At 41.8% G+C, this 27,445-nt stretch overlaps 2 protein-coding genes across 2 annotated transcripts; one reads left to right on the top strand and one right to left on the bottom strand.

Annotated features, from left to right (window-relative positions):
- Window positions 1-1,078: 1,078 nt before the first annotated feature.
- On the bottom strand, window positions 1,079-22,955 carry LOC119725579 (thrombospondin type-1 domain-containing protein 7A-like). Its single transcript, XM_038197041.1, has 23 exons — window positions 22,852-22,955; window positions 21,172-21,933; window positions 16,854-16,968; window positions 15,684-15,952; window positions 15,156-15,291; window positions 14,259-14,495; window positions 13,443-13,703; window positions 12,887-13,315; window positions 12,622-12,789; window positions 11,803-11,982; window positions 11,444-11,581; window positions 11,107-11,307; window positions 10,380-10,507; window positions 9,911-10,067; window positions 8,718-8,963; window positions 7,643-7,893; window positions 6,601-6,772; window positions 6,168-6,286; window positions 5,348-5,490; window positions 4,918-5,018; window positions 4,018-4,158; window positions 3,429-3,668; window positions 1,079-1,935 (listed from the first exon to the last, which is right to left on the bottom strand). Exons 2-23 carry the CDS (start codon window positions 21,748-21,750, stop codon window positions 1,751-1,753), a joined length of 4,596 nt encoding a protein of 1,531 aa, XP_038052969.1. The 5' UTR covers window positions 21,751-21,933; window positions 22,852-22,955; the 3' UTR covers window positions 1,079-1,750.
- Window positions 22,956-23,234: 279 nt separating this feature from the next.
- Window positions 23,235-25,895, top strand: LOC119725577 (BET1-like protein). The gene is made up of 4 exons (XM_038197040.1): window positions 23,235-23,331; window positions 23,934-24,028; window positions 24,149-24,205; window positions 25,053-25,895. The coding sequence occupies exons 1-4, from the start codon at window positions 23,301-23,303 to the stop codon at window positions 25,218-25,220; spliced, it is 351 nt and encodes a 116-aa protein (XP_038052968.1). The 5' UTR covers window positions 23,235-23,300; the 3' UTR covers window positions 25,221-25,895.
- Window positions 25,896-27,445: the final 1,550 nt, after the last annotated feature.

The following is a 27,445-nucleotide window of genomic DNA, read 5'->3' as shown; positions in this document are numbered from 1 at the left end:
ATTATCACCTGATATGCTGACATCAGATTTCGACCTTAGATTTTGACACCAAATTTGACACCAGATCCTGATGCCACATTTGGACCTCAGATTTCAACACCAGATTCTGACACAAGATTTGGACCTTGGATTGTAACACAAGATTTTGACTTCAGATTCTGACACAAGATGTAGACCTCGGATTCTAACACGAGATTTGGACCTCAGATTCCGAAACCAGATTTGGACCTCAGATTCAGACACCAGATTTTGAGCTAAGATTCCGACACCAGCTTTTGACATCGGATTCTAACACAAGATTTTGAAAGTGATGATCCTGACACCAGAATTTGACATCAGATTCTGGCACCAGAATTTGACGCCAGATTCTGATAACAGATGTGGACCTCTGATTCTAACACGAGACTTTGAATTCAGAATCTGAAACCAGATGTTGACATCATATTTTGATCTCAGATTCTGACACAAGATTTGACATCACATTCTGACACCGGATTTGGACCTCGATTCTGACACTAGGTTTTGACATCAGATTCTGACACTGGATTTTGGCATCAGGTTCTGACACCAGATGTTGACACCAGATTTGGACCTCAGATTCTGACACTAACATTTAGTGAGCTTAGATTCTTATACCAGCTTTCGACATCAGATTCTGACACCAGATTTGGACCTTGGATTCTAACACAAGACTTTTACTTCAGATTCTGACACAAGATGTGGACCTCAGATTCTAACACGAGATTTGGACCTCAGATTCCGACACCAGATTTGGACCTCAGATTCAGACACCAGATTTTGAGCTAAGATTCTGACACCAGCTTTTGACATTGGATTCTAACACCAGATTTTGAAAGTGATGATCCTGACACCAGAATTTGACATCAGATTCTGGCACCAGAATTTGACGCCAGATTCTGATAACAGATGTGGACCTCTGATTCTAACACGAGACTTTGAATTCAGAATCTGAAACCAGATGTTGACATCATATTTTGATCTCAGATTCTGACACAAGATTTGACATCACATCCTGACACCAGATGTTGACACCAGATTTGGACCTCGATTCTGACACCAGATTTGGACCTCAGATTCTGACACCAGATTTTGAGCTAAGATTCTGACACCAGCTTTTGACATCAGATTCTGACACTAGCTTTCGACATCAGATTCTGACACCAGATTTGGACCTCAGATTCTGACACCAGATTTGGACCTCTATTCTGACACTAGGTTTTGACATCAGATTCTGACACCGGATTTTGGCATCAGGTTCTGACACCAGATGTTGACACCAGATTTGGACCTCAGATTCTGACACTAGCATTTAGTGAGCTTAGATTCTTATACCAGCTTTCGACATCAGATTCTGACACCAGATTTGGACCTTGGATTCTAACACAAGATTTTGACTTCAGATTCTGACACCAGCTTAGTTTGACATCAGATTCTGACACTAGCTTTAGACATCAGATTCTGACACCAGATTTGGATCTCAGATTCTGACACCAGATTTGACATCAGATCCTGAAAACAGATTTGGACATCAAATTTTGACAGTGGTTACAGTTTCACGTCCCACGTCAGTCAGTTTCTGTTTTCAACCTTCTATATACACGGATTCTATAATAATTCCTCACAATAGACATTTGATAAATAAATTTTAAATACAAAAAATAAACATGAATTAAACAATCTCACCAACCCTTCCTCTGTTTTGTCACCGGTTTTGTCATCGGTCCGTTCGTCAACACTTGGTGACGACTTCTTTGACCATCTTGCTGAGCTGGAAGTCTGAGTCGCTGCTGATGGTAGGGATGGGAATGAAGCCCACCTCCCTGGCTCTCCGTCTCCTGACGATGAAGACACCGACGATGATCACAAGGAGCAGGAGGATGAGAACGCTGGCGATGAGGATCCACTTCCAGATGTCTGGACGCAGAGAAAATGATGGAGTTGTTATCGATCACAAGTCAATCACAAGATTCTCACAGGTTACCACAAGAAATTGCAAGTTGTCACAAGTCAATCACAAGGTACTCACAGGCTGTAGCACGTTATCACAAGTCAGTCACAAGTCAATCACAAGATTCTCACAGGCCATCACAAGTAATTGCAAGTTGTCACAAGTCAATCGCAAGATACTCACAGGTCATCACAAGTAATCACAAGTCAGTCACAAGTCAATCACAAGATTCTCACAAGTCATCACAAGTAATTGCAAGTCATCACAAGTCAATCACAAGATTCTCACAGGTCATCACAAGCAATTGCAAGTTATCACAAGTCAGTCACAAGTCAATCACAAGATTCTGACAAGTCATCACAAGTAATTGCAAGTTATCACAAGTCATCACAAGTCAATCACAAGATTCTCACAGGTTATCACAAGCAATTGCAAGTTATCACAAGTCAGTCACAAGTCAATCACAAGATTCTGACTAGTCATCACAAGTAATTGCAAGTTATCACAAGTCATCACAAGTCAATCACAAGATTCTCACAAGTCATCACAAGTAATTGCAAGTTGTCACAAGTCAATCACAACATTCTCACAGGTCATCACAAGTAATCGCAAGTTATCACAAGTCAATCACAACATTCTCACAAGTCATCACAAGTAATTGCAAGTCATCACAAGTCAATCACAAGATTCTCACAGGTCATCACAAGTAATTGCAAGTTATCACAAGTCATCACAAGTCAATCACAAGATTCTCACGGGTCATCACAAGTAATCGCAAGTTATCACAAGTCAATCACAAGATACTCACAGGTCATCACAAGTAATCGCAAGTTATCACAAGTCAATCACAAGATACTCACAGGTCATCACAAGTAATCGCAAGTTATCACAAGTCAATCACAAGATTCTCACAGGTTACCACAAGAAATTGCAATTCAGTCACAAGTCAATCGCAAGATACTCGCAGGTTGTAACAAGCTATCACAAGTCAATCACAAGATTCTCACAGGCTGTAACAAGTTATCACAAGTCAGTCACAAGATTCTCACAGGTCATCACAAATAATTGCAAGTTGTCACAAGTCAATCACAAGATACTCACAGGCTGCAGCAAGTTATCACAAGTCAGTCACAAGTCAATCACAAGATTCTCACAAGTCATCACAAGTAATTGCAAGTTGTCAAAGTCAATCACAAGGTGCTCACAAATTCATCACAAGTTACCGAAACTTATCACGAGTCAATCGCAAGTCAATCGCAGGTCAATCACAAATCAATCAAAAGTCAATTACAAGTCAGCACAAGTTGTTCAAAGGTCAATCAGGAAATATTCGCTAAACAAAAACAGCTCACCAGCAAAATGTTCGCTAAGCAATATTTCCTTCTCACTAGCTTCTTATAAAGTTAGTCCCAAGAAGGAACATTTTTAGTAACAAAAGTATTTAAGAAAATCTGCTCACCAGATTTGCCCTCGTACTGTTGCACGTCGTTATTACCATCACCCGGTCCGGAACTGGTTGGTCCAGCATGCCTGTCACCATCGGGAATGACATTGGACTCCACGCACAGTCCCGACACGACGTCGGGCGTGAATCCGGACCGACAGGCACATTGGCCGTGACGGTCACAGAGGGTGTGGGGGAGTGGACAGTGGTCATCGGTGACACAGCCGCTGACCGGGAAGCACAGGTGACCATTGCCTTCGGTCAAAAGAATGAAAAAATTCACTTGAGGTCAAAGTCAGCATTACATTTCTGAGGGGGGAGGGGGGGGGCAAAATAAATAATGTCTCTGTGGTGAAGATCTCTAAGGGGGAAGACATAAATTTCAAGAGAAATACAAAAATACCTGAATCCCTTCACTTTTACAACCTTTTCTCAAGGTTTATTTACATTTATAATTTAAAAAGTTCAAGTGAAATATGACTTAGAATTAGCTTTTTTTCATTCAAATTCCTCAGCCTTTTCCCCCACCACTCTAATTCTTTTGTAGAATACAAAACAAATGTCAACTTTTTTTGACCCCCAAAAAGTTCACATTCAATGTTACCTTCGTATCCCTCATTGCAACGGCATCTACCCTCGTCACAGAGGGAGCCTGGAGCAGTGCATTGTGGGTCACAGTCCAGTACCGACGAAGGCCGCAAAGCCTCAATACACCCTCCTGTCACAGTCAGGGTCATGGTCCCATCTACACAAAACAAAGAGAACACTGAATTCTACTATTTAAAATCTTGCCTCCACCAAGTTAATATGCCAAGCACTTTATGCTCGGTATTTTCAAAGAGTAGTAGTAGTAATAGTAGTAAAGTATGTCATGAACCAGCATGGCCCATCAGGCCAGTGTTTAATTATCTCCGGTTTCCTTGACATGAAACGACTGAGAACATTTCTATTCCCCCTGGATGGGACGCCAGTCCATTGCAGGTTACTCCCCAGCTAATGCCGGTACCCATTTATACTCCTGGGTGGAGAGAGGCAAGTGGGGGTGAAGTGCCTTGCCCAAGGACACAACATATGACCAGCAGCTTGATTCGAACCACTGACCCACTGATCACGTGTCACAAACCCTAACCACTGGGCCACACTCCTCATAGTGTTTCAAAGAGACTGTGGCAAAACAGAATTTACAAGCTTACTCGAGTGGGAATCGAACCCACAACCTCCTGATTACCGCAGTGCTGATGCCCTACCTATTGATCACTTAGCTTGCCAGAGTCGGCCTACTTGCTCAAATCAGATACACCAAATTAGGTCATGCATCAAACACGGTACAGTTTGAATCAATGGTAAGACCACTGAACAACAGTCCACAGGTTAAAGGTTTGAATCCTCATTTGACAAAATTCTAAGCCCATGTGAATACTTAGCACAAATCAACAATGGAAGTGTCAGTTTAAGAATCGAGTCTGGTACCCAACATCCTAGACCCACTGGTTTAAGTACTAACCTTGTATTTGGCACCAGACATCCCTGGTTCTTGTCTCTGCGTCAAAGGCGCCAGTCTGCCAGGTGAAGTTGGGGCAGATGGCTTGTTCTGCTGGACATGACCTGCGGCCAAAAAAAAATTAATAAAAAGAGAGAAAGGAAAAATGATGACAAAATCTGTTATGACAAAAAAAAGGAGATGGATCGATGAAATTCTTGAATTGAACTGTTTAGCAGAAAAAAGCTGAGAACGACAAGAAGTCTACAGTACAAACCATTTTGGCTGGTGACATTTTTGCTGAGTTAGAAATTACTGCACTATAGAGAAAAACATCCATGATTGTGAACAACAGACACTCCACTGATGCCTTAGCTTTGCTGGCATTTAAACATCGGCAGCTCAGTCAAGTTTTGCTCAAATTGTGAATTGGACTCTGATTGTGCTATGTTACCTTTGATCAATGAGATTTTCAGGGCAAGCCACTCCGCCGGGCCTGGCAGGCCTAGTCACTGCCCTGGACCGTGTCATGAAGGATGGCTCACTGTGAGAATAGCAGGACCCGTAGCAGGAGGAACGAGGACTCCAGGATGACATCTTATGGTTCAAAGAAATGGATAATTTTAAGGATATACTGTAGCTGAAAAGTTTAATAAAAATTGATGAAATGTTTGAAAGATGCATATTTTTCTATACTTCTAATGTCTTTCGCTCAGATTCTAAAAAGTCTGATTTCAGACAAAAGTCTAAAAAATCTCATGCCTGGTATAACTTGATGTGACTTGTGATTTAATGTGATTTGAATTGCAACTTTACTTGTAACGACTTGTGATTGACTTGAGATTGACTGGTGATTTGATTTGGGATTGACTTGTGATTGATTTGTGATTGACGTGTGATTGAACTTGTGATTAACGAGTGATGACTTGTGATAGACTTGTGATTTGACTTGTAATTGACTTGTGATTGACTTGTGATTGAATTGTGATAGATTTGTAATTTGAACTGTGATTTGAATTGTGATTGACCGTCATTTGACTTGTGATTGACTTATGATCTGACTTGGAATTGCTTTGTGATCGTCTTGTGAATGACTTGTGATTGACTTCTAATTGACTTGTGATTGGACGTATGAGTGGTTTGTGATTCACTTATGATTTGTTTGTAGTTGACCTGTGATATGACCGTGCGATTTACTTGACAACAACTCTGATCAAATGTTTAAAATTCACAATCACAATTATCGTTCCCACTCTTGGAAAACCTTCACTCACCAGACAGTCTCCAGGGCAGGGTTTCACACAGAGCTGCGACGTCTCAATGTCTAGCACCGTCTCATTGACACCGGACAGGATTTGGTTCATGACGTCTGGATTCCGTGACTCTGGATATTCTTGTTGAATAAAAAACAAAAACAAAAACAAAAATTATAAAATAAAATAAAAATGGGAGAATGAAATCAAAACAAGAGTTAAAATTTAAAAATGACAACAAAACCTGATATCTAAGCACTTTACTGTGCAAAAGTGAGAGAGTTGTAATTTACAAATTTTGGCAAATTACACATTTTGGCAGAAGTGTGCCACAAATACATTTGAAAGAAACTGAGTAGCTATAGACGGTGGATACACAATTATCAGAAATCAAATTCAGCCACTTGGGTTCAAAAGATTCGACTCAAAATATATTAAGCTGAGCTTGTCCTACCTTGTACTATGCAGAACTCATGGTCCACTGTCAGCCCGTCGCTACGCAGACACTCCACGAAACGTGTGCGCTCACCAAAGCCGCATCCTCTCTCCGTCTCAAACTTGCACTCGCTCCAGAAACTCCGCTCCCACGTGTAGGTGTGACACGGCAGTGAGTTGCACGGCATCGTCTGTAAAAGAGAGGTACCACGTTTTTACTTTATCCATTAGAGAGTTGCACAGGTGTTATGAGGCTAAACCCTGCCAGATGCAACACAGCGCATCAGGTGTAAAAGTCTGTGGGACCTTGCTGCATTGAGCGATCAACACCAGTGCATAAACGGCCAGTTATGAGACAATGACAGCTAGTCCCATTGAACAATGCCACAGTTGTATCCTGCTGCAGTTGGTGACCACAGACTCTAAAGCAGGTTGGCCTTGTGATTTTTTTAACCTTATGGATCTTGCTACACTGGGCAGGTTTGTCATTTTGACAAGTGTTGCATGTTGTTGCATTCAGCAGGATTTCTAGCCAAAATACCCTTGAGGGTTAGGGTTAATCATGGTAGCAAAGTAAGGGGAGAATACAAGGTTACTCAGTCGGTAACTTGAAGTTTACCTCAAGGTTTTACAAACTTTAACATGGTTTTGTGGGTAACCTCAGGGAGAAACCTCAACTTGCTTCTTGTATAAATTTGCATGCTTCCTTAAACGAATCTTCTTCAACACTTAAAGCATGGGCAAGCCAATTCCATGCTTAGTTCAAAAAGGTGCTATCTTGTAGTCGAGACCATCCACAAGGAACAGGGGACAAACAATATAACGAATCAAATAATAATAACAATATTACAAATAGTTAGAGTGCTCTTACACAAGGTATCACAGCACTTAACAGCAAAGACTCAGAACTGGTGAATGTGAAACAGTTACCGATTGAACAAAAAGTCTTGAGACAGTTCAAAGCTTTTTTCAGAGTTTATTTGAATAGCTTGTGATTTGTAGTGTTTACATTTTTTTTAAAAGCTTTTAAACTTTACTGAAGTGAAACGCCCATCACTTGCCTGACTCAAGGTGACCTTATTGGAGCACTTCTCCCCCGGGTAGCCCTCCACGACCCTTGACCTGGTCATGACCCGATCCAGCCCGCAGGTTGCGTTGCATGAGGACCAATCAGAGTACTTGCCGGGCTCGCAGGTGACGGGGCAAGGGATGCGACAGGTCTCGCTCGTGGAGAGATTCTGGAAGCGGCAGTGGTGGGTGGCCACGGGAAAGCCAGGGGCGTTGACGCAGTTGAAGGTCCGCTGCCGAATGCCTGATATAAATGTATACAGTATTACAAATAATAATAACAACAGGTTTTCATATAGCGCTTTTAACTAAGATCAAAGCGCTTTACGTTATTATTACCCCTGATCATTGGGCCAATTAAACATTCCAAATACCATCTCAGCTCCCTGGGGAGTATACAGCTCGATGCAGCCTGTTAGGCGCAAGGAAGCTAATTCAATCACAATAACCATCTCTGCCCTCACAGGTACCCATTTACTCCTGGGTGGAGAGAAGCAATGAGTGACAACGTGCCTTGCCCAAGGGCACTCGCACCATGACCCCAGGCTGGACTCAAACCCACAACCTGCAGAATTACCCGCAGACCACAAAGCCAATGCTCTTAACCATGAGGCCACAGTAACCCAGAATAAGTTTTTATCTTTCAAATCTTCCACCAATGATCAAATATACACATTGTCTGTTTTGGAACAACATATTTTATTTGTGAGGCGTTCTGGCAAAATGAGACAGAACTGGGCGGAGGTCGAAGTGTGGGTTTACCGGTATTAGGAAAGAGAACAACATTCTCCTTACAATACTGTTTGTTGCACTTCAATCGGACTTTCCGTTGACAAGTTACGGCTGTTTGGTCGCATTGATTGAGTTGTCAAAAAAAGTAAAATACTGAGAAAATGGCTTCTGAAGTTTCGTGTTTTGTAGTTGTGACAATGAAAGATGCCAATAATTGTTTTTCCTTAATAAAACCATTTAATTAAACGATTTTTAAACTTGTTCTTTAAAATATGTAAAGCAGACATATCAAAGATTATCAATAAATGTGAAAATAAAACAAAAATTCCTTTATACCGGTGCCGCATTCCCCGCTGACGGCTTTACACCGGCTCCACTCCCCAGTCACCAGTCGGTACTGGTCCCCGTCGCCGGCGCAGTCGGCCTCGGTGCACAGCACGGTCTGCGTCAGGTCCCCGCACTGCTCCCCCGTGGCCGTCGGGTGCCGGATGACTGAGCGGATCTGTGACTTGCTGCTGCTGTTCTGCTGGCAGGGGGAGGGGCAGGGGGTGTTATCTGACCAGTCCGTCATTACGCAGTCGCCTGAAAACAGAAAGCAACAAAAATCAACTAACTGCATATTTTTTATAACAGCTGTCAAATCACAAGGCCCTGGAAAAAAGTGGAGAAAGAAAAGAGCTCTCAGAAAAAAAGAATTCAAAAGGTGAAATTATAGTGTTTGGGGGTCCGATTTTAAGTAGCTGATTGAACCTGTTGCACCAGGTTACAGTGTTGTAGTCAAGTCCATCACAAGTTCGGTCAAAAGTAAATCACAAGTCTTTTCACAAGTACTATCACAATCACAAGTAACACAGGATGAACAATTTCAACAGGATGCTTTCGCCACAGTATATTTGAATAGCCTGTGACTTGACTTGAGACTGGAAGATTACTGCTGGACTTGTGAGGACTTGTGAGGACATGTGAGGACTTGTGAGGACTTGTGAGGACTTGTGAGGACATGTGAGGACTTGTGAGGACATGTGATGGACTTGTGAGATCATATCAGGACTTGTTAGGACTTGTGAGAACTTGTGAGGACTTGCGATGACATGTGATGGACTTGTGAGGACTTGTGAGGACTTGTGAGGACATGTGAGGACTTGTGAGGACATGTGATGGACTTGTGAGATCATATCAGGACTTGTTAGGACTTGTGAGAACTTGTGAGGACTTGTGAGGACTTGCGATGACATGTGATGGACTTGTGAGGACATGTGAGGATTTTTGAGGACTTTTGAGGATGTCTGAGGAGTTTTGAGGAATTGTGAGGACTTGTTAGGATTTGTGAGAACCTTTGAGGACTTGTGAGAACATGTGAGGACTTGTTAGAATTTGTGAGGATGTTAGAACTTGTGAGGACTTGTGTAGACTTGTGAGGACATGTGAGGACTTGTGAGGACTTGGAGGTCTTGTAAGGACTTTGGAGGAAATGTACTGGACTCAACTACATTTTCAGCAGGCAAGACAAGTAAGCTGACGATACTCACCAGGGCAAGGCAGCATGCAGCCCCTGCTGGCGTCAGGCTTAGGGAACCGTTTGCCACACTCTTCTTCCATATTATCCCCGGCCTTGCAGGAGACTGTGCGGGTCTGCGCTCCACTGCCGCAGTTGCTGCGTGGGTCAATGGACTCACAGGGACCCCACTGGCAACATAAATATTCATGAATCATTGAAAGCAAGGTATCAAACCATTTCAAATTTATTAACCCTGAAAATTTGAATCACTATTAAATTCAAGTGAGATGTCCGCCCTCAACCAAAAGTTTGCTTCGATTTACCAATTTTTAAATTCCAGTGGACTTCACAAAAGAAAACTTATGTTTTCCAATAATGCGCGCTCTGGCACACATCATCTGGAAAGGATCCTATTGTTAAAAGAACCATCACCTGTGTCACTCAACTGTGTGATAATTGAACATTGCCCCACCCATCATGAATATTTATGACATCATTACCTGTGACACCTCCCACTCCAGTTCATCGCACAGCATCTCCATGCAAATCATGCTGTCAATCGGGGGCGGGCAGTCCCGCCCACCGTGTGCACTCTGCTGCTGAATGTCCCTCATCCTGGTCCTGAAACCTGAATCATGAATATTCATAGCATTAACTTACAAATATTCACCCATACTCATGGATTTTTTTTCATATGACAATGCAATGTAGGGCTCAAATTTGGAGTAAGATTTCAGCGCTAGTAGCTCAAAATTCTTGTTAAAGACCAGAAGTATTGTTACAAGTCCAGTGGTCAAAAAGGGCTATTAAAAATTCCTGTTTGAATTGAGAACTGGTGTTTGAATGCAGAATGAGGTTGAAATCATACAAGAATATTCTTGTTCATTGTTTTCACTTTGCAAAAGGAATAGAAAAATGTTCAATAAAAATAAAATTGTCCATAATGTGAAACTTTGGCGTGATCAAATTAGACTCCAAATTGAACACTGGACACTGTAACTAACAATCAGTAGTATGAAAATCTCAGCTAGTTCATTCACAGAAAAATATAGACTGATGCGTAGGGCACTAGATTTGGTGCAGTGATGCAGTGAGTATTTCAAGGAATGTTTTTACAAGAAGCCACGGCATGGGGTTCAAAAACAGGGCAGAGGGGTGCAATCAATTACTTTCAAGAAGGGTAGATCCCCAACACCTGTTCAGCTTAACTCAGCAATTACACCTTACCCTGTCCGCAAGCCTGTGTGCAGGGTGACCAGTCCATCCACTCAGACACAATGCAGTCAATGGGACAGGGGACGTCACAGCTCTGCTGCATGCTGGGCTTGATGGCAGCAGAGGCCTGGCAGAAGTGATCAGGGACAGAAGTGCCGTCGCTGCGCCGGCAGAGCACGCTCCGATGCGCGGTGCCTGGACCACACTCAACACCTGCAGTTTAAAGACAAACGCCAAAATGAAATACATTACCATTTATTCAGAGAACAGCTACAGGAAGCAACCAAGTTGGACTCCATTTGACTCAAAACTAAGCACAAAATACATGAAGGAAGTTTTAAAAACTGACCTTCTGTGAGAAGACAGCTCCGCCAGGTACCGTTCTGCCACTCATAGGAGAAGGTTACATCGTCACATGGGATGTAGTTCCTCAAGTCAGAGTCCGTGATGTCAGGGCATAGTTCCTCTGCATTGTCTGTGGCTGGATCTGTGCCCAAAAAAAAAAAGTAATTTTAAAGTTGAACCAAGGTATTGACTGGAGCAGAGTTTGAATCTGCGACCTCTGGAATTGCCGGTCCGGTGCCCTGCATACTCAGAGCATACACCTGGTTGATCAAGACAAAGTGGGCTACAATTGAGCAGTGAAGCTTAAACCCTAACCGAAAACGAGGCCAAAATTGCGCAAATTATCTGAGGATCAATTCTTACCGATACTTATGATGGTCCGAGATCGCATCCTGCAATACCCGCTGTGTTCCGTGTAGCCACAGTCGTGGACGCAGGGCCCAAAGACCGTCCAGTCGGAGAGGAGACAGTCTCCGGCGCAGGGGACCAGACACTGCTGGTGGGAGGGGGGCGGCGTGGACAGCAACTCACGCAGGCATACACCTGGTTGAACAGGACATAGTGTTTTTTTATAATTTTAATTTTTTTGTTTTTAATAGATTTTTTTTGAGATATTTACTTCAAACTTCCCTTTTAACTGTACTTGTATGTAGTTAAGTTCCACCCTTTATATTTTTTTTAATAAGGGAATACAGTCAAACCCTGATAGGAAGAGCACTATTAATACAATATCCTGCTTATAACAAACACAATATAGGTCTCAAGTCTTTGTTTTTCTTTGTTTTGCATTACTGTTTAATACAAGGTATCTGTTATAACAAGGTAATTTGTTAAGTCCCAAGGACCTTGTTCTTCTTCTTCTTTTTCCTTACAAGTGCAGACTTCATGGTTGAAGATAATCGCACTGCCAGAAACACCGGGGCGAACCCCTTCTCTTAGCGATAAGTGTACTGGGTTCTTTAACGTGCATTAGACATTATACAACACACGGGACCTACGGCTTCACGTCCCATCCGAAGGACGAAGCAATAATGGTTAAGTGCCTTGCTTAAGGGCACAAGTGTTTGCGCCCGGGCTCGAACCCACGTCACTGTTGCCTCTGAAACACCAGAACATGAGTCCGGTGTTCTTAACTGCCAGGCCATGACACTCCACTTGTTACACAGGGTATGGAATCCTTACCTGGTTCCACAGTTGTTCCGTCGCTCCTCCCACAATGCACCTCACTAGTCTGCAAGCCCTTACCGCAGTCAGTGCCGACCACCTCGCAGTCAGTCCAGTTCCCAGCAAACCACTGGTAACTGTAGCAGGGAGGCAGATTGTCACACGATTCCATTCTGATAATGAGACCTGCAAAATGAAAACAATGAGATCTAAATCGACTAAATTGTTCCTTTGATTGAACAAAATGTTCTTCCTGTCAATTTTAAGAGAAAAAAATTCTTACCATCTTCGTCCGCTTCGCTTGGGCAGGAAGTTCCACCATGAGCTGGGAGTCGGACAACTATCTGCAGCTGCGCCCGTTGAGCATTCGGACCACACGTCTCACTGCAACTAGAGAGGGCACTCCAGGCCGACAGCTTGCAGTCAACAGGGCAGGGCACGTCGCAGGCCCGCTGCCCGAGCGGCTTGGAGGCCGGGTCACAGTAGCTCTCGTCTGGTGCCATGCCGCTCTCCTTCTCGCAGGTGACCTCCCGTCGCTCGGTGCCCGCGCCCTCCCCGCATCCCGCTTCTGACACCGAACCCGAGCCGATGCAGCCTTGCCAGGCCCCGACCTGCCAGGTGTAACTCTGGCAGGACACGTGTAAGTTGCAGGGGCGGAGCTGGGACAGCTCGCTCTCGGGGAGGCAGGAGTCCTCTGGCATGTCCGAGTAAGCTGAGGTAGAGAACAGACATTTAGTTAGAGCTTTCCAGGCTTCAAAGTGATTCTTGTGTCTGAGATCAAGATGAAGTCTTGAACAAAACGGAGGTTTTGCAACACCATCCTCCTCTCAGTCCCTTACCCAGTATTTGTCTAGTCCTTGTCTGCATGCCTCCTTTCTTCCCACAGGTCCTGGAGCAGGGGCCCCAGTCCGTCCACTCCGAGATGACGCAGTCTGTCGGGCAGGGGATGCGACAATCCTCGTTGTAAGCTGGAGAGCTCCCTGGACAATCTTCATCTTCTAGCAGCCTGTCCAGGGCACTCATGCAGTAGACAGTGCGGACGTGGGAGCCCCGGCCACAGTCTGTCTGGCCTCGGTTCAGGAAGCACTTGCTCCATCGTGCTGTTGGTTGGGATAAAATAACCGCATTTATTATACCTCATACATATTTATGAGCCACCTGCATTTTTACATCGTGCTTTTGTTTTGGGAAAGAACAGCTTTTATCAATTACATCTTATGAATATTTATGAGAGAAACACACTTTTTTGATTGGTAAATGCTCCAAACTTTCGGGAAGTCAAAATTCCTAACTCCTGGGAAAGGAGTGTGATGGGTTTGCAATTTTTTTCAGACCAGAAGAGCTAGCTTCCAACAGTTTCCATTTTCATTGCAACACAATATTTTTCGTACTAACCCTTCAAGTAATTTGGGGGTTGATGTTTTATACGTGATTTGACACCACGTTTCTACAATTCAGATGTATCACAAACTTTTCAAATGACTGCGAATTATTGATAGGAGTTTGCACCATGCATAGATGTCCTTACATGCCTACAAAATTGTAATGCAAACTGTAATGAGACAACAAAAAAGTTAAGTTGGATTTTCAACAGTGAGTGGATAAAAAACATCTCTTTTTGTTATTAAGCGAAATCAATTTTGTGCAAATCTTACATGTGTGCCACCAGGAGCACTCCACGAATTCACACTCCTTGGCCTCAGCCAGCGGTCCGCACTCCTTCCCACCGTGGGCCGGCTGCACCAGGACCTCCCTGACTCGCACCTGGATCCCCTCCTCACAGCTTTGGGAACAAGGTGACCAGTTCTGCCACTCCCCTAGCTGGCAGTCCACGGGGCAGTCCACCCAGCAGGCTCGCTTGGTCGGCGGCTCCAGGCTCGTGGAGTTGACGGCTGCGGAAAAATGAAGGTTTAAAGGTTTTGTAGTGACACGCTATTAACTGCTAACCCTCCAGGGTTTTACTGCCCAGAAACCCTGCCCATGCAACATGCAACACTTGTCTGAGTGAGAAGCCTTCCCAGTGTCACATCATCCAACGACCAAACTGCCTCAGAGTCCGTGGTCACTGAATGCAGCAGGATACAACTGTGGCATTGTTCAATGGGATTAGCTCTCATTGTCTCAGAACTGGCCGTTTATGCACTGGTATTGATGGCTCAATGCAGCAAGGTCCCAAAGACTTATACACCTGATGCAGCTGTGTTGCATCTGGCAGGGTTGGGGATTAAATGTTTTCCTTTGCCTTACTCTTAAAATGCTGAAGTTTTGAAGTAGATTTTGAAGTAGGCCATTTTCTACCACAATACATCGTCGATTCTCCTTAACACCTGGTTTTTAGAGCATCATTGGAAAACTTCACCCTAGGAAAATACTAAAACCATGACCACTCTCATCACTAAAACCTTATAGTTATACTCCATCGTTGAGGTTTTCTGGAGGAAAACAACCAAGTACAAAGTTAGAACCACGGACGGAATACAGCATTACCGTGGAAAACAGAAGTTTGCACGACAAAAACGGTGAATATTAAGAATGACAACATCTAAGCTTACGTGAGTTGATGCAGTTGTCGGCCGTGACCGGGATGCGGTCTGCGTCTCCTTCCTGGATGCAGTACACCTGCCGCTTCTGCCGTCCTGCCCCGCACGTCCCATCACTGTCTGGCGATAACCTGCACGGTTGCCAATCCTGATTATGTGGTGACAAACAAATCTGATTACTCACAAGTTTGTGACATTATATAGACTAATTATAAAGATAAACAAAGAAATTGACTGGAGCTGGACTTGAAGCTGCGGTTTACTTGACATTTGAGTTGTAGTTACGATCATCAGAAGTTAAGTCACAAGTCAAATCACAAGTCAGGCTACAAGAAATTGTTGGCCTCTCACGTCAAAACCTAATTAATATACTCTAAACTTTGGCAGCATTTTATTTAAATATGTTAAGTTGACGTTCCTTGATCTTGGACCAACACTGAGTAGAGTCAGCTAAACCAGGGAACTAAAAAATCTCCTTAAGACGAGGTTTGAAAAGTCATAATAAAAAAAAAAACAAGCCAAAGTGATCAAAACACAAACCTCAGCGACCCACTCAAAACGCGGGCAGTCCGGTAGTGGATCCCCCTCGCACTCTTTGCGTTCCTCCAGGCTCGGGCACGGCAGTCCGCCGTTCTCAGGCAGGGTCACGATCTCCCTGGTGCGGGTCTGCACCGGGGGACTAGTGGCCTGGGCTGGTAACCGGCAGGTCTGGGAGCAGGCACCCCAGGCCGACCACTGCGAGGTCAGGCAGTCGCAGGGGACCGGGCAGGTCTCGGCCGATGGGGGCTGGGTCCCACGTTTCTGAGGATCTGAATCAGATACGGGTGTATCACAGAACAGTAAGCCAAAATTGACATTAGGAACTTGAAAAGGTGTTTTATGAGCTGTCATGTGGTAGAAAAATGTGTTGAAACAATCCACGATTGCTGTAGAATGTACAGTCCAAAGTAATTTCAACTCGGCGGATAACATTTCGGGGGGATTCTGGCCCAGTGGTTTTGGTTTGTGACTCATGATCAGAGGGTCAGGTTTCGAATCCAGCAGCTGGCCATATGTTGTGTCCTTGGGCATGCCACTTTACCCCAACTCCCCTCCCTCCACCCAGGAGTATAAATGGGTACCGGCATTAGCTTGGGAGTAACCTGCGATGGACTGGCATCCCATCCAGGAGGGAAAGAGAAATATTCACAGTCATTTCATGTCACTGAAACAGGAAATAAACACCGACCTGATGGGCCATATTGGCTTATGACTGACTTTAAAATATTTAATGTTATGAACCTAAACTGCTTCTACCATGTTAAGCTGGTTTGTGCAACCCTCAATTTTGCTTCAAAAATTCATAATTTTCCCACGACACATTACCTAGGAGCAAAAAAAAAAAAAAGGGAATCTTACAAACTTGGACCAAGTTTTCATGGTATTATTTGCAGTTAAGCTGGCTTAAATTGTTCAACTTTTAATTTTGCTTCAAAAATTCATAATTTTCCCACAACACATTTAGATAGGAGCCCCAAAAAGGAACATCTTACATTTGAAGTAAACCTGGTTTGTTCAAAAATTCATAATTGTCCCAAGACACATTAAGCTAGGAGCCACAAAAAAAAACACAGAAAAAAAAAAGGAAATCTTACAAAATTGGACCCCACTACAATGTACATGGTATTAATTGCAGTTTCGATTGTGGTCATAAATGAACATGACACCAACCTTGCTGGTCGTGGGAGCACAAATCATTGTCGACAACTTCTCCTTGGGAGTCCACACAGGAAATGGATCGAAACCGCTGCCCGAGGCCGCAGCCACTGGCAGCATGCTGAGAAGCCTGGCAGACAAAATAAAATCATGACGAAGTTGAAGGATATGAACAGTACACAAATGTACCATAGTTGTCATTAAAATAATACTTTCACAGTCTTCATGGATTAGTGGGGTTTTTTTGTTTTTGGTGTTTTTTTTTTGCAGGGACAATCATGACAACTCAGAATGCTAAGCTGCCTTGGAGGAAAATTACCTAAGACTGAACACTAAATATACAGGGCGAGTAACAAAAAAAAGGAAACCCAAATTGCAGGACCATTTTTCTAAGGAAGTTCTGCATGTAGCACTTTCAAAATCTAGGATATATGAAAGCCCAATGACTAATCTTTCTTTTAGTTCAAGAATCATTCAAATCACTCACGTACTTTTCAAGTTGCGGAAATTTAAACACCCATTTAAAGTTCTGTCCACTGATCACAAAAAGGTAAGTGTTCTTTCAGCAAAACAAAAACATTACGTTTTGCTGCAAGAATGTTTTTTTTCTCTGTTTCAATGCTAATTTTGAAATCGTCTATACACTTCAATTGATAAAAGACCTGGTTGATTTCGAAATATTTTGGGAGGGTTTCACATTTAAGCTCTCAAATATGCTCATAAATTTAAACACTGCACATCGACGAAGGGAAAACACAAAATACTAAAACTTTGGCATCCTGTTTTAGTGTTTTTCCTTTTTTTTGGGGGGGGGGGGTGTTTTGCCAACTTAAGCTCAACCCAGACATCACTGAAAGTTGCTAAGTTACTTTTTCCAAAGCTTATTCGGAGAACAAATTGAACCAATCACTAAAGGATTAACGCCTCAATGGTTTGACTTTATGACGATCTAACAATCTTGTTTCATTAAAGCTAACATTTTGGGCAGCAAAAAAACCCTCTTAGCCATGTTAGCTCCCCTGTCAATCCGAATCGAATCTCCATGTACAACCCAAAGCCATAGAAGGACCAGTTTGCTATATTGCGACCGGTCCCTTCTTAAAAGCGATTGTTCCCAAACCCTTTTCTTGTTTTGGACACAACGGCATTCCGTGTGGGATTTACGACGAGGCTGAGCCCCTGCGTGCATGGTGGATTGAACATCCATTGACACAACATAGGATTGCTGTGATTTTGAGCTTATTTAGTCTGTGCACACAGGCGCAAAGGCTGATCCCCCGGTGTTGTGCTTTTTTGCATCTTAAGTATTCAAGGCTGGTCTGTGAAAAAAAAGACTGCTTATTTATTTGGTGGATATGTTTGTAAAGGATCGGTTTACTTATTGCAAAGTACATGTATACATGGTATTAGTGAACATGTATTTCGAGGGAAATTAAAGAAGTCTGGATGACGAAAAAATACCAAAATCTACCAGTAGTCCAAACCAAATATTTCAGACTATTGAAAAAAAGGTGTTTTTGAATAACTGTGTCAGTTTACTTATTGCAAAGTACAGGTTATTCAGAAACCTTTTTTTTTTTTCAATTGAGTGCAAAAGTCTCAAATATTTTGTTCGGACTACAGGAGATTGTGGGTTTTTTTCATCCAAATTTCTTCAATTCCCTCGAAATACATATTAGTGTACATGTACATGTATATATGTATTTCGAGGGAAATTGAAGAAATTTGGATGAAAAAAACCCCACAATCTCCTGTAGTCCAAACCAAATATTTGAGACTTTTCCACTCAATTGAAAAAAAAAGGGTTTCTGAATAACTGTGTCGGTTTACTTATTGCAAAGTACAAGTATACATTGTATTTAAGTACTTCGAGGGAAATTATAGAAGTATGGATGACAAAAAATACCATATTCTACCGGTAGTCCAAACCAAATATTTGAGACTTTTTCACTCAATTGAAAAAAAAGTTTCTGAATAAACCTAACAATTATCCCAAAAATGGCCCAAAATGGTAGCTTAAATTGATTGTCTGCTTTAAAAACTAAAAGTTAGGCCTAATACTTTCACATTCTGCTTATGAAAGTTCTCCTCGAGTTAACCATTTGTTTAACAAGTAACTTCTGTGTTAATTTTATGGCCTATTGTTTTAGGACTTTGTATCAACCAATCTGCCAAGTAGATCTATACATTTTTTGTCCAGTCATAAAAGAAATGTCCACTTTGAAATTAGATACATACAGGTGCAGGGCAATTCAAGGTACAACTCCGGATGGAATTGATGATCAAATAAAGTTATTTTTAGACTTTAATATTCATAAAAGACAATCAAGTCAAACTTTGTCAAGGGTGTCAGGCCAAGACCTTGAAGCAGAGCTAAAACAAACACAGGAACTAATAATTCAGTGCACGTTTCCTGCTCTCCCACTGTGTTTTCAGACTATAAATTGTTTTAGTTGTCTACAACGACATTTCCTTTGACAATATTTCCTTTTGCGGATGTACACATTGAACGATTGTTGCAAATGCAATAAGACAGTTTAGGTCTTGGTAATATATTTCACGTTGTCGGGAAATTTCCAAAAATCTGTCCTCAGGCACATCTTTGGACATGGAAATGACCTTCTTTTATTGTTTTCTTCAAAATGAGAGCATGCCAGAAGGAATAATTTAGTGCCATTTACTTTGAAATCTTCTTTAATTAAAAGCAAGTTGAGCTTTTCAATAATAACTTTGTCGGTTACTTTTCGGATAGCTGCAACTGATGTACTTTACCTTTGATACTTAATTAAATGTTATAATTCCACGTTTCCTACACATCTGTGTGCGTTCTTTTCCCATGCCTTTATCAGCCTGAGAGTGACTAATACATTTGATTCCAATATTACCTCAGATCCACTCATCAAATTGATGTATGTAACTTAGTCATATTACATAAATGCATACATGTACACTAAAATATTGGCCTGTAACATTTTTTCCCTTTGAAAATTGACCGGGGGGGGGGGGGGGTTCGATATAGTGAGCAGTGCACACTTGTGTGAGATGATTCCAGAAAGATGACATAGCTGTGATGACTCATTCACAGCATCATTCGTGATTTTTTTCTTTCTTCTCGGCTAGTGTCATTTGCATTGAGATGAAAATCATGAAATACCAACAAATTTTCTGTTAAAGGGAATATACAACATTTGCAAACATCGAAAAATAAAACTACCAAGTTTTTGCGAAATACCTTAATAGGATGTTGGTAAATGACAGTCTAAAGCATCCTGTAAAATTATGGCACCTGGTATACTGTCATTTTCAAGAAAAGTGGTATTTTTGTATCAATTTCTAACGCTGATCGGCAGATCAGCGTTGGAAACAACTGGCTTTTTTTCAAATACTGGCCCCAATGGACCATTGCACTTGTTTGCAATTGATTACAAACCTATGAACGGGTACGAGCCAGCTAGACTGGTTCCCTGACCTTACAATTCCCCAATGTATGTAAACTGCTCTGTTTCTTCTTATATGGAGTCAAGGAACCAGACTACAGGAAAATGATCGTTTTTCTTGGTTTTTATAGCATTTTCGAACCCAAAACCTCCAAAAAGTCAGTGTAACTATATTTGCTTTATTTTTCCAACCCCCCAATTCCATCCATTTCTGAAAATTACAGCCAAAGCAAATGATGTATATTCCCTTTAAGGAAGTATTTGTGACTAATTGATTAAACACCTGAAAATGCAATAACAATAACAGGACATCCTCCCAAACTTATGCAATAAATTAAACAGTTCTTTCCTTTTTAATACAAACATGTTGTACAAACTCCAGATTACAATAAGAAAAACAGAATGGGTAAACATTTGATATATGTACAAAGTTCATGAACATAGATTTATATGTACACAATCCCGGTCAAAATGGTTGGGACACTTCCTGAGCCTGCCACGGTCACCCACTCCCCCGCTCCCCCGGTCAATGTTGTTCTCTCCAGCTGATGGAGCACACACCGCGCAATGAGAGACAACATTGAACGGGGGCCGGGGGGTTGGGGGCCCAGCACAATTTTGGCAGGATTGTAGCTTAGCTTGTTTTTGTAGCTTGGAAGTTTTTAGGTTTTCTCTAGATTGAAATTTAATTTGCCTTTCTTTTACTTAAGAATGGTTAAGCTGACAACGCATTTGTACATTGTGTACTTTGACTTGATGCCCCATGGAAGTGTGCCTTTGACGTTTCTCCGCATCGGTGAATTATTGAGACTTCGTAAAGATTCCTTGCAAGTGTGCCTTTTAAAGTTAATGTTCACTTAATTAGGAATTTAACCCAAAAGTCTTAGGTATCTTACCTGTCTACAGCTGCTCCATTCTCCAATCTTCCAGGTGTATATCGGCACCAAGACCTCGACCTCACAATCCGGCAACTCTGAGCAGGCCTCCCTCTCCGCAAGCTCCCCGCACTCCTGCCCGCCGTGCCTGGGCGGGGTCAGAACCCTCCTGGTCCGGAACTTAGTCGCCGGTGAGCACGTGGAGCTGCATTCCGACCAGGCCGACCAAACGGTCATGGCGCAGTCCTCCGGGCAAAACCCACAAGGCCGATACATTGGTTGGGAATCTACTAACGAGGTGCAGAAATGCATAGGAACCTGTCTGCTTTCCGGCGCGTAAATGCAACTGACGTTTCTCAGCGTTTGTCCACAGGAGGTCAAGTTTTGCCTTTGGCAGGGGCTCCAGCCATCGTGCGATAACCGAAACAAAGCCGGTTGTGTTCTTTCTTTGGAGCCGTCTTCTTGCGGTCCCAGCTTGTTTCCTTTGCTACCCTTGGACCCTGGTGAATTGGGATGCTTTGGAAGACTGTCGTTTGAGCTGCACACTGGCCCAGCCAGTGCCAAACTGAAGAGCAGCAAAAGTTCTACAAAATGTCCCATGTTGATATCAGAATTGGAGGAAAGATGGCCCAACAAGAAGTACTAATGTAGCAAAAGTCCAATTGATGCAAATGCTGAATGCTGAAGACAGTTAGTTGCCGTGCCTGAAAATCTTCAGGGGAAGATGCCGTATTTTGGCCACATATTTTGCAAGTGTGTTTTGTCAATTTTCAGTAGAGGTGCCTGTTGGAGCGAAAAAGAAATTTGAATGAAATTGGCACAGTCAATTAAAAAGTATATTCAAGAAAAAAAAAGTTTCATGATTGTCACTCTGAGAAGGCATACAAATATGAAGTAAAATCACTTTAAAAAAATTTATTTGGTGCAAAAAAACTGCTGGCTTTACATCCAAAAGAGATATTTACTGTGGTTGAAAATTCAATAAATACCATCGGCATTCAAAACTTAAAAACTCATATTATTAAGACAAATAATATGAGGACAAAAAAACCATCAATCTTACAACATGCTTTAAAGTGCCTAGATACTGTATAATTAATTATATCCTCTTCCAATCGTCATTCACACTGATATTAATTTATGTCATTGGGAATGATGATTGACAGAGAATATTAATAACATCTTAAACCCTAAAGAAAAATACAAGAAAATCCATTGGAATGGATTGCCCAGTTTTTCATACAAAATACAATAATGCTATTGCTAACACAAACAAATTTATGGAAAAGAGGCAAGTATATAGCCTTTACTAGAACTAAAGGGATTTTCTTTTGCAAATTTTTTTTTACCCATCCCAGTAAAGCACACAATGAGCAGTACTTAAAACCTTTGACTCTTTGAGGCAAAATTCGCAAGGTCGCTAAAAAACACCATGCGTAATGCATTAGTCATCACGCAAGTTACATTGCCCTGCGCACAGTGAACAACTTCAACAAGAACATAAAGAACTTAGCTGACGAATTTTGACAGCTAAACATTTCGTCACAATTTTCCCGAAAAACTCGCAGGCACTGTCATGACTGTCAAGTTTTAACCCTAGTTGCTATAGCATTCAACTGCTTCTTTAATACACAAGAATATTTAACAAGGCACACTTTGTAAAAATAATGTTTAGATCTCCATTTTGAGAAAGAGACTTACCGAACGTGCCTCCAATTTCGATGACAATGCGTGTCTGTCGTCTGCAAATTTTTGCTCGTTTGCTTTGGGCCACCTGCTACAAAACACTTAACTGGTACTCGTCATCAGCTGACAAATCTGTGATAAACACGAAGGGGCCAGCTTAATGTCAACATGGATTGTTCCACCTTCACCAATAGGTGAAGCGCTAGGATAGATATCTGCTCATTCCATGTGAACCGGACAAAAATAAACTCTTTGTCTTGTAAGATACACTTTTCTTGCAAACTTACCAAGTGTTATACACTCTTAATAGCGTTTTCTTGAATTTGACATGCGTGGGAATGGAGACAATTTCCATCGGAAGTTTCTGATAAAAAATAATTACCTCTTCCCTTTGACGCAATGTAGTCGCCCCCTTTAGAAAAACAAGACAGCAAAATCCGAACACGTACACGTCAACAATCAAAATGGACGACAGAGGAAGACGGTCGCGCAATGGTTTGTACACAAGACGTTTTTCTGTTTAAAACTGACATTTTAGGTTACATGTTTGTAATAACTAATGTAAATGTCTAACAGACCGTTTCAGATACTTCTGAAACAGTTTCTGCCGTAGAATTAGATAAGAAGATCGCACAATCAATCACAATAAACCAGTTAATTTACGTTGTAAATTAGCTATACCGGTTACGTTATTACTATTAAAACAAAAAATGGTTCTCTAAAAAATTCTCTGTAAGTTACACAAACATCGTTGGTGACACTTACTTTCAATTCTAAAAGTTGTTTGAAGGCAAGCACGATGTAGAAAATCCTCTTCCTCTAGTATAGGGATTTCAATTTTCTAACAAACTAAAAAATAGGCCAAAATTCAGTGTCTGAAACTGAAAGTGGGCGCGGACATCTAGCTCCCAGACCTATATTCTTGAAACTCAATGGTTCTTGAGTCTGGAGTGCTGAATGGTAACACATGACAACTGATGAAACCTGGTGTGCAAATAAATAGATGTTTTCATCGGATGACTTCAGCCCGTCCCCACCTGCTGTACAGTAATGAGTGTCTCATGTTCACAGTGGGATTGTGTCTGTTTTGATTCCAGGGCGGGGCGGGGCCGCCGGCACAGAAGATATGCTGGAGGCGGAGAACAACAGACTGCAGGAAGGCCTGTCGGCGAAAGTCTCCACACTCAAATCGGTGAGAAGTCTAAACTCTGAATGTAATTTTATTGATCCATTCTGTGAGGTTCACATTACAACTTTAACTTATGTCTCAATAAGATCATTCAAGTTTTTGTCTTGATAATTCATCCTGCAGCTCGCTATGGACATTGAAGGGGAGACGAGGGATCAGAACAGATATCTAGATAACATGGTAAGTTCAGTACATTCCTGTTTTTAAAAACAGGTTTACTTTCTCTTGTCCTCCATGTATTATAAAGGTATTCTATTGTCTAACACCACACAGCAAAAAAATACAGCATCCAGTTTTGTGGTACTTTGGAAGTTCAAAACTTAAAGAGGTCATTGTGTCTACATGTGGATTTCAGTTTTCTTTCTGGGGAGTGTGGCCATACTTTGTGTCCTCAAGCAGGCCACTTTACCTCAAATGCCTCTCTCCCCAGGAGTATCTAATAGATACTGACATCGACAGCAGAGTAACCTTCAGTGGACTAGGGTCTCACCACGTGGGAATAACAGTTTTCTTAGTCATGTCTTGCCAAGAAAACTGGATTAAAATACTGGCCTGATCAGCCATGGGCAAGTTTGGGCAAGGACCATTAGTCGACTAGTGGTTGATTTGTGACGAACCTTACGCCTGCGCACTAATAGCAACGTGTGAACGTCTCTAGTCAAACGCTGGTCAAAATGTCATCGCAAAACGTCTGGATCCTGGCTCCCTGCTGTACGTTATGAACGCGCGGGGCTATTGGTTACCAGCGAAGCAACCAACCCCAGTAGGTTGGTCCCAAATAGTCGACTAGCGTAGTCAACAACCGTCGACTAGACAGAGTTCGGGCTAACTTTAGTCGAACTATGGTTTTAACCAACAATAGTTCTTGCGCGAACTTGCCCAATGCTGGTTTGAGACTTAGTGCTCTTTCCCATGATGCAATGCAAGAAAAATGGCCTCACCCTGGTAAACCACTTGGTGGTGCTGTTGTGATTCTGTCCAAGTCCTTGTTGAATTTGTCCAATGTCAATTTTTTTTTTCTCACCAGGATGGAGATTTTGACAGCTCGGAAGGACTTCTCGGCGGGACCATCAAGCGTTTTGATTCCATGCTCGGCTCGGGCAGGAACAACCGGCGCCTCATGTGCTACCTGATTGCCATCATTGTGGGAATATTCATACTGGCCTACTTCCTCATGACCAGAGTGACCAGATAATTGGTGGAAAAGCACTATGAATTATTCATGAACTGTTTTCTGATGATCTGATTGGCTCTTCAAGTAGAAGCTGCTGAATAATTCATTGTGTCTCCTGATGTCTTAGGGTCTCCTGAAACATTTCAATTGGGGTCAGGGTGACCAGATCATTGGTTGAAACAATCTATGAATTATTCATGACTATTTTGATTGGCTCATTAAGTATCAGCCACTCAATAATTCATGGATCACCCTCATATTGAATGGTTTGTGCCATTCTGGTGGTCAGGGTGACCCACTCATTGGTTGGATAAATTCCTGAATTATTCATGACCGTTTTGATTGGCTCCTCAAGTATCAGCCACTCAATAATTCATGGATCACCCTCATATTGAATGGTTTGTGCCATTCTGGTGGTCAGTGTGACCCACTCAGTAGTTTGAAAAGTTTCTGAATTATTTATTCATGAGCTGTTTTTAGCACGGCTTGTGAAGTTCAAGCATTCATTGTTTCAATCATTGTTCAGCAATTACATCAGATTAATGGTGAAAAAGAGATACTTGATGGGAACGTTATTAATTTGATCAGATTAAGGTGTTCTTGTATTAGGCCAAAAAAAAAGTCTCCGGTTTCTGGTATGCGCGCGTGTCGCCGTAGCCATGCGCGTCGGCAAAATGAAAAAGTTTTTTTTCCCCAATGAAAGATGATGTCTCAAAACCGCCAAACTCACTGGTTTGACTGGAATCCTGCTGCTGCACAATTTTAATGTGTTTTTGGATGGGGTTATGATCGAGAATAAGCTTTATGTGGCCTCTCTGGACTCCCATATATTTGCACTAAGTTTAGTCGGGCACCATTTGCAGTCATCAGCCGACATTTGAGGCAAAAAAAATCAGGTAAAAAAATAAATAAAGCCGCGTCGCCGCACCACTTTTTGGGCAAGCTCCATACCAGAAACTGGAGACTTTTTTTTTGGCCTTAAAATGCATTTTTCTTGTTCGATTACTTTTTGTGTGTGTGCATAAAGGCACCTTTTTTTTTGAAGTCAACTCAATTCATACTGTGGCATGTATATAATGTAAGTCAACAATCACATTTTACACTAAATCTATATTTTTCGTGTATTTCTTAAGTACCAAGGTACATTTTACAAAACTGGATGATCACAACATTATAGCCTCAACAAAAACTGATTTGCCATTCAAAACCGAACAAGGCAATTCAAATACACCGCATTTTGCAAATATTTGGTAGACCATAGTTCACCAAACATTACTGGTGTTACAAAATTATTTCATAATGTGGCGCGCATCCCGTTGCCAGTTGCTAGCTTGTTCAAACCTTTAACCCAACCCCCTAGGCCCTCTGGCTAGGATGCAACCTCAATCCTGCAAAATCCTCCAATTGCCACCAAGAAAAAAAATAGGATTCAGCCTCAATCCTCCAAAATCATCCGTTATTTCTTGAATTTAGTCTGTGGAGGGTGACCACTGCCTCAATCCTCCAAATTCCCCTGCCAATTACTGCTATGGTTCGAGGCAGTGCGAATGGCATTTAGAAGCAGTGCGGATGAAATACGAGAAAAACACAGGGCTGATTTATGCATGGCTGAACATAACCAATGCAGGATATGGCCTACTGGCTTGACGTAATGCATCCTCCACAAAAAAAGCGTTACATCTTTGCCATTCATCCTCAATCCTCTAAAATCCTCCAAAACCGGCAGGAGGATTTTGGAGGATTTTGGAGGGTTAGGGTTAAGAGATCTTCGTCAATGCTGATTTCTTCCACATGTATGAAACTTGTATTAAATTTTCAGGAATTTGGCTTAAAAATAGCTTGTAGTTTGCAAAAGGCTCCAAGCTTTCTCATATAAACACTTCATTATTTCGTGTAAAAAGGAAAATTGGGTGTAGAAATAGTGTATATGAATGTACATTTTATTCAACATTTTTTTTTTTAAAGCAGAGGCATTAAAATGCAAAGCTAGAAGTAAAAGAAAACAATTCAAAGCCTAAATCATATTTTGCTTCGACGTTTATTCATCATGCGATTGTTAACATCAACGTACCTCCTTTACATATGCAATTTGACAATGAAACAAAATGATACACAAACAAATTGGCATATTTTAAATAAAAAAAAAACCTCTTCAGATTAATTACCCGAAAATGACATTGTATTAAAATGTACATTAATTTTACAAAATACATGTACACTGTTTGAATTTTAAAGGTTGAAAAACT

Source organism: Patiria miniata, unplaced genomic scaffold, assembly GCF_015706575.1.
Source record: "Patiria miniata isolate m_02_andy unplaced genomic scaffold, ASM1570657v1 HiC_scaffold_19, whole genome shotgun sequence".
NCBI lineage: Eukaryota > Metazoa > Echinodermata > Asteroidea > Valvatida > Asterinidae > Patiria > Patiria miniata.
This window is presented reverse-complemented; position numbering and strand designations above follow the sequence as displayed.